The following is an 11270-nucleotide window of genomic DNA, read 5'->3' as shown; positions in this document are numbered from 1 at the left end:
GAGGGATGGGAAGTGACTGCTGGTGAGTATAGAATTCTGTAATTATATTGTGATGATGGTCACACAAAATTCTGTGAATATACTAAAAGCCAATGAATTGTATACTTTAAAAGGCTAAATTTTATGGTATGTGAATTATATTTTAATAAAGCTGTTATTTTTTTTAATGAAAAAAATCAAGAGGGAACATGGGGAGGGGGGAAATCTGGGCAGAAGGACTGTCAAAATGTTAAAAAAAAAAAAGAGAGAGAGAGAGAGATACAAGGGAGCTTGTTTACTAAGGGCTGTCTTTTTAGGCACAGTTGGTTTTTTTTAACTTTTTTTTAATGTAAAAAATGATGGCTAGCTGAGGAGAAAATTAGAAGACATAGACTATAAATACAACCTAAGGAGTTTAGATGCAAGCTTTTCCTATCAGTACAGAAGTTGGAATAAGAGGTTTTCATATCTCTCTTTTGGGGGGACTTAAACAGTGCTTAGAATAGGTCTTACGTGTCAGAAAAATTTGTGGGAACCCTTCCTGAAATGGGAGAGGGATGAATTACATGACATTTTGTGGTCTTTGCTCTCTTTCTCAGAACAGTTAGCCCTCAGTATTCGATGCCACTCTCTGCCTCCCGAGCGCTGAAATAAGAGAGGAGACACTTCTGTTTCTTGAAAAGTTTTATTTGGTTTCTATTCAGTCATAAACACACATTCCTCTTAAGACTGTAAAAGTCTTCTCCTCTAAACAATTAACTTTTTATTTTAAAAAAACGTTGAAGCAGTACTTGCAACCTATTATTTCAACCAGTTGTGCAAAGAAAGTAAATTCAGGTTATGTATAGTTACCTCTACGCATGTTACTAATATGAATACCCAGAATGTACTTGGCCTGGTAAATAGTTTTTAAACCTCCGTAAGCCTTTGAATTCAGTTTTATTTGAAAAGTAAAATGATATCATCCTCACCCATATTTTCCAGGAATCAACCACCTCTTCTAAGCATTCCTATTGCCTTTCAGTGCTCTTTGCTTTAGGAGAAAACAAGTACCTGCTTTGGGTCCACTCAGCAACTTCTTCCTCATTCTTTGCCCAGGACCCAGCTTCCCATGAAAATAAAACAAACTGGGAGACATGATTAGAACAAGGAAGTCTCTTTTGGCCCTGCCATCAGAATCAGATCAGATCATTTCTAGTCTTTTTCTCTGGTCAGGTCCAGTAGGGCTTCATTTTAGGCAAAGTCACTATAGATGTTCTCAGTTGCACCATCACACACATTCAACATTCATTCATTGAGTAAATATTGAAATTTAAACCTTCCTATTTTGGGTTAGGAATATAAACTTCCATTTCCAATATCCTCAAAAGTTCACCGAATAAATGAACTGTGGTTCTAGAATCAGATACGGATAAAATTTGAGTTGCTGAGAACGTTGACTAAAGAGAATCCTGCGCCAAGACATGAAGCATTTCTCCTCCTCAGGATGGGTTCCTGCTCCTGTCCTGTTAAGCAAGGGCATGGTCAAACTGCCCTTTCTCCAGGCCTTCAAGTCCGTCAGCCCAGGTCGAGGTTGGCATGCTCCGATACGGGTCCAGAAGAATCCGGAAGCACCTGACTATGAGGATGCCCAAGAAAATAAACAACAAAATCACAAAAACAAATGTGGTTTTCTGCTCCAGAGACATGCTAGAATCTGATGACACGTTCCCAAGGGGCACTAGGGGTGAAGGGACAGGCTGTCCTCCATCCATCGTCCAGGGAAGCTGGAGCACAGGGTCTCCCAGGTTCCTTCTCTTCCATCATCAGCCTGCTGAGATCATGGTGGCTGCACCTTGAAGAAGCTGCAGAATAAAGAAAGGGAAGGAGAAAGAGTCAACGCCAACGGGCAACTTTATTTCTGGGCTCACCATCATATTTTTCAGAGAAAAGAAGGAATCTCTACACTTTCTGCAAGGGCTGGGCCAAAAGAAAGCCATGTAGTGATAGAAGAATAGATGCCTAGGCAGCGCCTACCATGTTCCCTCTTGTCTTTTCATATCCTATTCAGGACCCCTCCCTTTGGCCCCTGCCATCCCCACTGGCTTACTAAAATCCCATTCTATGTCCATTTTCCCCCCAGCCCCAATGAAGCCAAAGCCCTTGTCTTTGTCTGTTCTCAACACAGCTGAGGCAGGTATGCATTTTCAGGAAGTTCTTTGTGAAAACACTACCTAATCCAAATGGGAAGTAGAAGAAAAATGAGGACCATTAACTGTGTACATTTACAACATAAAGATTGCTAGGTCTGTGAAGTTCAATGGAAACAGTGGAGAACTGGGTACAGAACCTTGTGAGCCTGTGTTAATGACTCCCTAGCCGTAAGCTGGCTGACCAGTATAGCAATACCTGTTCAGTCCCTCCCTTCCCACCACTGGTCTCCACTCAGTGAGCGCCGCCGTGACTCCCTGGACCAGTCTTCTCCAGCCTCGGCCTTTGTACGAGGCAAAGTATCAAGTCTTCTTCTCCTAGCTCAACATCTTATAATTTCTAGGCTTATCCCATAACTCAGGTTTTAGAATGGGTACACAATTCATTTGGGGGCTGCACTGATGGGCAACCATTCCAAGAAGATCCAGTAAATAACCTAGTCATCTTAATTCAAATTATGAGCCACATCTCCCTATAAATAAGTCTGGGGTCTCGCTTCTTCACAGGGAAGCCACGACTAGAATGATTTAAAACTCAGTTTTAATTTGCAATTTTACCACCCTATGCTGATTAAAAGGCAGATGCAAGGATATGGTTAACCCTCTTTGCAGCCTAATCACGTGTTTTGAGAGGCCTGCTAAAATATAAATATATACTCTTATTCTCTGTCCCTTTCACCACCAACCCCTTTTATATATACCAAATTGAGGAGACATTAGAGATGAAAGCTTTTTGAGAACTCTACAAATCTTTATAAACTGTAAGCCTCTCCCTTCCCAGCATATTGTGTGGTGCCCAAGTTCCTATTAAAATAACTTCATTTGGTCAAATCATCAAAGGTCTCTATTAAATAGCAGTATTTTATCAAGGAAAGCGACACATTAACACATTAGTAGGGATTTGTCTTTGAATACTGTTCCTATTTGAAGGAGGGAGAAATGTGGTAGATAGAAAGGAAATTGGAGGAATATCTTGCCGGGAACGAGGGGCTGCTAGAAAGGACTTGTGGGAAGCAGACATGGGTACTGTGAGCAGATCGTCCAGCAGGAGAGTCCTGGGGAAGGATGAAGGAGACTGGGTAGAGATGAGAAGAGCAGGAGATGGTTATAAAGGGAGATGGAGATCCAGAGATCCAGAAAGAAATGGCAACTGTTTCACAATTTTGCCTGGGACTGATCGAAATCCCTAGAAAAGCCTGCTTGATTTTAAACCTGCAATCAGCTAATCAATAATTTACAGATTTGGAAAGCTCAACAGCATGTTTAAGTTAAAGGAAGCATCAGTATAATAAGATGCAGAAATAGAAATAAATGTAAACACTTGGCCACCACAGTACAAAAATATTCAAAGACCTCTAAATTTTGTAAATGTCTGTCTTAGAGTAAAATGTCCCTTTGGGTAGAAATGATTCTTAGGAAATGTTCACGATTGCTTTTACCTAAAAAATGAAATGTTTCTTTTAGGTGAACAGTGGAATTTGGGCAAGTAAATTATTTCGAAAGATTTTGACACAACCATCATCAGTGTTAATAAAAATAAAAGGCAGTTATTTTAAGTACAAGAAGTACCAGAGTTACTCGTGGCAGTATTTTAATCCTGACTGGCTTCCCCCATCACGCAGCATACCTGTCTTCCCTTTGCTGGGTCCATTTGTGTGTGCTTAGGAAATAAAGTCTAATTTTAATATGGACTAAGGAAACCTTAGTTAAAAGATGCCATTTTCAAAAGTCATATAATACGTCCCTTTTCTCAAACCAAGCTCCCTGGACTCTGATGTTCACAGTGTATACACCCTGAATTAGTCACGAAGCCCTGTGTGAGCAGTCCATCCCAGCCATGGTCCATCTCACTATAGGCCACTCACTTTGGTTAATTTGCAAAGAAGCCCTCTCTTTCTTTCCCCATACTTCCTCTATACTGCGTCATGATTCATCATTCTAAGCTCAAGTCTTACCACTCCTCCCCTCAGAAAACCCACATGCTCCCATGTCCAAGATCCTAACCCACCCATTAACCCCCTTATGGACCCAATACCCTTGTTTTCTGGACCACAAATTACATCATACACTCTGACAGTGGAATTTTTCTAAGGTATTACTATATTTTCAAAATAAGTTCAAAAAACAACAAAGATCAAATCACATTTGGTTTTGAGTAAAATGACCAGTGGACAAAAACAAACACACGTAATTGATCTGCAGACACCTAAGGACAGCGTCCTGACTCTGTCTGCTCTGCAGCTCTACCTGACACCTGCTATTCTCTGAACACCTCCAGGTTTCCCACCTCTGAGCTTTGAGTCGTGATACTCTCTGCCTGATCCTCTCCTCCTCGCCCTATTCCCACCTTCGGCTTTCTCTCCCTCCCTCGGGGTCCACACCAAATCCCACCTCCTTGGTGGAGCCTCAGTCTCTCCTTTCACCCAAGGCACCAGGGCTTCCTGCTCTGTCCCCAGCAGCATTTCACCTGCATCCCGTGGCAGCATCTATTACAGGACATGTCTCCACGGTGTTCGTCAACTTCCCCTTATTAAACAACAAGGTCCTTGAGGAATTCCTTGCTGCTCTGGGGTCACTGTCTCTCTAAATAGAGGTTGAAGCAAATCTCTGGCCCCTTAGAGTCCAGGGAACTGAATTCAAACTTGGAGGTGCCGGCTGATACAGAGAAGGGGGAAAAAAAGCACATGTCATCCAGCCTAACTGGGATGTCAGATCATTGTGTTTGAAATAGATCCTGTTTCAAAGAATCACAAATAGTCTGGGTCACAATGACACTTTAATAGTCATAAAGCTCATGATTTAAGAAGCAGTTGTTTGGTTTTTTAAATTTTCTTTGTCCTCAGTGCTGATGGGTCCAAAATAGAGAAATCAGCTAGAATTAAGCACTCTCCCTATGTTTAAGGGGTCAATCCTTTCTTACCTATCTTGCTTTTTTGGTGGGGAAGGGTAGTCATTTAAAATATCCTAAATCCCATTGTCTTACATGGAAACTATCAATGTCAACACGTACCCATCTCAAGCTTGGGTCCTTCAGACTTTTCATCTCATTAGCATCTTATTTTACAATTTCACGGTAAGAAAAAATATTTTATCTGGAGAAAATCTATCTTAAAACAATGACGTGTTTCTTTTCTTAGTTTTCAAGTGGCAGCAACAGAATCAGTTCAGTGCATTTGCCCCCTTGTCCTGGGAAACCACACACAGGCATTTGATTTCACCATCTCACTTCTGTGGTCCTCAACTCAGGCACCCTCCCTCCCGCAGTGAATTGCAATAACAGCTGCAGTATATGCAGTACGTGTGTAGTCCTGCTTGGCACATAGTGTGTGCTCAAGAAATAGGTGATGGTGAGCGACTGTTTTCTCTTTAACTGATTTTTGTGCAAAATGAGATTTATTTCTAATTTTCAAGCCAGGAATGGAGATTGTAAGTAAACCACCCCAAATCATAAAATTCAGAAGAGTAGCGTCCCCCAAAAGAATGTCGGAATCAGTAGGAAGTCGTCATCCCTCAGCTGTTAATGGCATGCAGGGTACAGTGAAACAATGCAGTCTGTATTTTAAGTACTCCGAAACCACGTAATTGCTGTACCTAATTTTTGAAACTTCTAGGCCACAAACCTAGTTATATGACTTGACATAATTTCAAAAGGAGATGTAAAAAGTAGTTCGTCCATTGAACAAGAACACTCACAGGCTTGTCCAGTATACACTCACACATGACGGACAGGATACTTTGTCCCACAAAGACATCCTGTGTACCTTGTTTATATTTATCTGGCAGCGTGGTGAGACCAGTCAGTAGACTGTAACAGGAAGGGAATTGGCTACGTAAGCGGGACTGAATTTGCAACGACTGGCAGGGACGAACTTCCTCAAAGTGCTGTACTATCCTGCAACCGTTCTGAAACTGGCTGTTGAAATGTTAACCTGGCTTTTAATGATTGAAGTAATACATATCCTGAGACTGACGCAGAAGAGAATCACTGTCGACTTTCTGAGCTAAAGGAAGCCTCAGCTGCATGGCTGTTTGTATAGCTGAAGTGTCTGGAGGCACTCCCCACCCTCCATCCCACCCAGCCACCCCAGACGTCTAAGCATCCCATCAACCCTATTATACATCTCCTCCCACAATTGGGAGCCCTCCGTCAAAGCCACCTCATCTCTTTTGGAAATTCTGTGGCTGAATCCAGTGAACAGCAACTTGCATTCCAGGATATATATGCAAAGATGCAAAATATTTCCTATAAATTCAAAGAATTCATGGCCCTCTTGGTGGCCAGCCAAGACCTTCAGGTAAAGACTTCCTGGCTCTTTCTAAGTACTTCCTGCGTTTTAACCATGACTCCCCCCACACCATTTTCTCAGCTCACATAAATACATGGCTACTTCCATATTCCTCTTTTCCAAATACAGAACTCCTGTTCCAATACAACAGTCCTGATGCTTCCGAATTCACAGGATGGTTAAGAGTAAAATTATTTTGAACACTCAAAAAATAGACCAAGGCTAGTAGAAAGTCCATAAATAATGATTTTAAAGACAAGCGAATGTGGTCAGCTACAAATGTCAACAGGCAGTTTCAGAACTGCTGCCAGCCCCCACTACTGCACCAGAAAGTCTGTTTCCTCTGCCCATCCCTGCAAAGTCAGCCTGCAGACACGTTTGCTTGGGTTTGCGAGTAAACCCTGTTGTACCTGGTTCACCATGCTGGTCAGCAGGAGACCTTTGTCTTCAGCCTGAGCCCTAACCTCAGTTTTCCTTCTTCCCTATCTTCATCTTCCTCCTAATATCTGCTTAAAGAGTTTTAAAGGCACTGCAGGGCAAGGTTGCAGCCTTGCTGAGAACAACAGAAAAATACCGTGCAAGAGCCCAGTCAGTAAATGGGGGTATCAAAAGGCACCACTAGCAAACCGGAACTTTTAACTTCAAATGATAAACCTTACTGTTCTACTCAGTTTTCTTTCCCTTGTGTGTTTCCTAGTGAAAGAGAGTGCTTGCTGATACCTCAAAAGGCTAGGGCTGCACATTGCTCATCACCCAGGGACAGCAGGGACGGTCAGCACCATCATTATGAGTTGTTGGGTTGAGATCCTTTGTAAACAAATTAGAACATCCCTGTTACATTTTGGAAGGCTGGATGTTTTAGGTGAACAGAAAAAAATATATTGTAATGGGCAAAGCGCTTTCAAGAATAATTTACTGCAGCTTAGCAAAGAAAAAAGCGTTTTACTACTCTTTATCCAGTATCTGTAGCATTATAAACGTAAGCATGCTTTAAAAATAAAGGCATCATTACATTTCACCCGCTCGCATTAACTTTACCTAGCAACTATTTAATTAGACTTTATCTGACAGCTAGATCTAAATTCAGAACTTGGATCCAGAAGGCATCCATGCGATCATGGCTCATGCATATATTTAAAGTTAGAGAAAAGCATTTAATTAGCCCATCAGAGATACAGATTTTGGTCAAATACCTGGATCTGGCTGAACAAACACTTGATCCATTTCCTGGTGGAACGGTTACAGGTAGTTACAAGCCTCTTTAGTTTCCATTCTTCCCAACCAAGCTGTGTTAAAGCAGTAGACAGTGGTAAGCTGCAAGCAGCTGATGACATACCCCAGAGCTAAAGCTGTTGTTTCAGGCTTAGAAACTTCCCATTAACACCCCGAGTTAAAGGAGCATCCTCTTTCTGTGTGAGGCATCATTAGCGGCCAATACAGCTGCTTCTCTGAGGCGAGCCATGATTTCGGTTCTGCCTCAGCAACTCTTCAGAGGATTCTGCTTCAGCGAGTAGAGGCAGTATCCTAGCAGTGTGTCTGAAATCATCTTCAAGAAAGCATTAACATTCAAAAGGAGTATGGGGGAAAACATCACAGGGCATTCCCATACCTTTTCAAAATCAAAGCCATAAATCTACCAGGGCTCTGTTCTTCTCTATTGATTGTTGACACTGTTCCTCTTTGGGGGTGTTAATTAGCACCTTGCAGCGACCAGCCTCCAAATTGATCATGGTTTATGACCTTCAGGCCAACTTAATTAATGGGAAGACTTCTGGGGAAGGGCATCAACTTAGCATTTGGGAGGTAAAGGGAAGACTCCTTTTCCTAAAGAAGACAAAATTGCCCTTTCAGAAAAGCAGCAGTTATGAGGGGAATTGAGGAAAGAACAATTAAAAGAGAACAAAATCCTATTTTTACCACCTGTTTGTAAATTGACTAGGTGGTAGGTCGCCAGATCCAGTGTCTCCTTTGGGCAGCCTGCATAACTGTGACCTTGGCAGTCACCTCACCCCACACAGGCCATCAGAGACCACTTGATGAATAAAGATACACCTTTGTTAAGAGAAAGTTGTACTAATTCTAAAGATTATAGTTACACAGCACAATACTTATTTTCCTTGGATAGAATGCCTGAATAAATTTGGGAAATATTTTAGGATAAAATTCATCTTAAAAAAAAAAAAAGGTGCTTCTCTGGAAAGAATTCAGCCTAATCCTTAAGATGGAACGTCCTTGTTTTTTTGGCAACTCACCACGTTCTTTGTTTAAGGGGAAACACAGCAACAATACCCACCCACCAAATGATGGGGTGCATGGTATTTAAAGCTAACTCTGCCTGTGCCTGTCAGCTCTGCTGTCTCTTCAGCTCTTGTGAGAAGCTGGCCGTGACCCAGTAGCTCTAGGGGACTGGAAGGGAGCTCATTTTCTAAGAGGAAAACCCCCATCTGCTAGCAAGAGACAACAATCCCGGATAAGTCTCAGACCCAAGGAAATTCAAATGCTAAATGTTAGGATCTAATGTCAGAATCAAATGCTTGACATTAGAACCTAACCTCACGAGAAACATGAAGGTTCTTTCCCCAGATGTTTTCCAGATTTTTAACAGAAATTCCTTTCCAATTAGTGTAACTTACTGTATCTTCACACACACACACACACACACACACACACACACACACACACACACACACAACAGTGGAACAAATGAAATCCAACAGAGCACTGCCATTCAATACAAACTGGTGTCCTTCATGCTTTTCAGCCGACGGTGCTGGCGGACAGAACTCCCTGTCTCAGTAATGCTAACAGAGTGTGGTTCAGGGAATATTCTGACCTCACCCTCACTTATATACTTGTCGTTCCATGTGGCCATGTGGTAAGAAAGGACTCTAGTTAGAAACAAGCCTGGATTACTGCAGGCTCCCCTGCCCGGAGGCCCCCTCAGATATTGTCGCCTTGCTATGGGTAGAGGTGGCAGGGAACACAAGAAGGCTGTAGCTGTCCTCTAGCTACTCTGCAGGCGGAGGCCATCCCAGGGAGATGAGTGCCTGGCCTATTTTTAAAACTCTCCAGAGAAGTAGATTCCAAATCCCCCTCTGACAACCTCTGTTTAAACTAACTCCTCCGTTGCTTACTTAGTCTAAATGAGTCGGCCCATTTCTTTTTATTCTATCCCCGCTGCAGTCATTAACCACCACAAGATTCTGTTGGAATGCGCCTCCCCAAGGAAGCTGAACTAGGTAAACCAAAGAACATTTGATGAAGATCTGCTGCTACAAAGATCTTCCAGCCAAGTTTGGATATTTCTTTTCTAGAATAATCATCATTGGAATGATTGGTATCAGCCCCTCTCCCATGCAGTTACATTACTTCAATCATCATGAATTCTGAAACAATGAATAAGGATTTACAAAAAGTTTATTTCTTTGAAAATTTCACAGTAGGTCCTAGTCATTTAGTCATTAATCATCTTTATAGCTCTTCTCTGAATTCCTCCCCAGATTTCTGCTTTCTTGTCCAGCTTTAAACGGGGAGCATAGGAGGGTACACAGAGCTGTTTCATGTTTTAGACTAACATGAAATTGTGATGACGTAGGACGATTTCATAGGTTATATATGCTATGCTTCTCTGATCCATTCTGACCCCAGGGTTATTCCTGGGTGTCAATTCAATCTTTCTTTTTACTACACAACACCATGAGTTAATATTGTTGGAAATCTGTTTTAAGAACTTTCCCTACCTTCTCTTTTCCTACCTTTTGTTTCACTTTTAATGTTCTTTAGGTTACAGTTCTTTCCTAAATTTCCTATGCTGCACTTTTCCATAAAGAAATAAACAGCGAATATGAAAAAAAAAGTTCATGAGCAGTCAAGCTTTATGCCAACACAAGGCTGTGCTGTTATTACTATCATTATGTTCCCTCTGACTCTGCCTAATTCTCAAAATAAAATTGAATTGATTCTTGGCATAATCTTCAAAACAGAAACATGATTTTCTTTTCATTTTCATCACTAGATTCTTGGTAAAGAATCTCTTCTTCCTTCTTTTGGGTACATTTTTCTTTGATGTCATTCAAGGAACATTCATTAAGTTCATTCATTAAGGGTCAGTTATGTTCTGTGTTCAGTGTTGCAAAGAATAAAAGCTATGGGTACTAGGTCCCTGCTTGACTTGGTTCAGATTGTGCACTGCACAACTCTAGGAGGCTCCCTGGTAAGGGGCCCCAGGAGCTCACTTTCTAGCAATGGTTGCTAAGCTTCCTGACAGATGAGCCCACCTCCACCACTATTTCCCTCTTCCTCACCTCCCCTTCACTGTTCACCCAGCAGGCATCTGAATTATGTCCTTACCTCTCTACAGGACTTGATTTCACAAGGTTATCTGTGGCTTCTAATTGCCTCAAGCAAAAAAACCAAAACCAAAACCAAGAAAACCTTTAGCATTAATCTTCCTTGTTCTTTGTGGCAACATTGGACATGGCTGACCACACTCTTCAAGGAAGGTCCCGATGAAAGAATACACAGAGCAAGATGGATGGAGTGGCAGGAACTGACATCTCAGCCCTTAGAGCCCCTCTTCTTTGGTGCCTTCTGCCTTCAGAGGCTCTCTTTTGCCTTCTGAGGCTCAAGCCAAGTATAACTCGTGACTACCAGGAAATGTGAAATTGAGGATGTAAAAACAGGCAGACTAGGATATGCATTAATGACTCCATCACTGTCAATTCATTAAGAAAGAATTGAAAGTCAGTTTAAGTGTGTCATTTTTATTTTCAGGTCTTCTTAGTTTAAAAAAAAATCAATACATATGTAACATGAA

The 11270-nt window shown here is 41.7% G+C and overlaps 1 protein-coding gene across 5 annotated transcripts; it reads right to left on the bottom strand.

The window, feature by feature from the left end:
- Positions 1–676: 676 nt before the first annotated feature.
- On the bottom strand, positions 677–10935 carry CTXN3 (cortexin 3). Of its 5 annotated transcripts, XM_060146227.1 has the most exons (3): positions 7648–7742; positions 7175–7261; positions 677–1823 (listed from the first exon to the last, which is right to left on the bottom strand). In XM_060146227.1, the coding sequence occupies exon 3, from the start codon at positions 1731–1733 to the stop codon at positions 1488–1490; it is 246 nt and encodes an 81-aa protein (XP_060002210.1). In that variant the 5' UTR covers positions 1734–1823; positions 7175–7261; positions 7648–7742; the 3' UTR covers positions 677–1487. The 5 variants fall into 5 exon arrangements, with proteins under 5 accessions (XP_060002210.1, XP_060002209.1, XP_060002212.1 ...); XM_060146226.1 differs by lacking the exons at positions 7175–7261; positions 7648–7742 and adding an exon at positions 10805–10935; XM_060146229.1 differs by lacking the exon at positions 7175–7261 and having other exon boundaries at positions 7648–7725.
- Between the last annotated feature and the right edge of the window lie 335 nt (positions 10936–11270).

This window comes from Lagenorhynchus albirostris, chromosome 3 (assembly GCF_949774975.1).
Source record: "Lagenorhynchus albirostris chromosome 3, mLagAlb1.1, whole genome shotgun sequence".
In the NCBI taxonomy this organism is placed as follows: Eukaryota; Metazoa; Chordata; class Mammalia; order Artiodactyla; family Delphinidae; genus Lagenorhynchus; species Lagenorhynchus albirostris.
The sequence above is the reverse complement of the archived record's forward strand: the minus strand, read 5'-3'. Positions and strand labels throughout refer to the sequence as shown.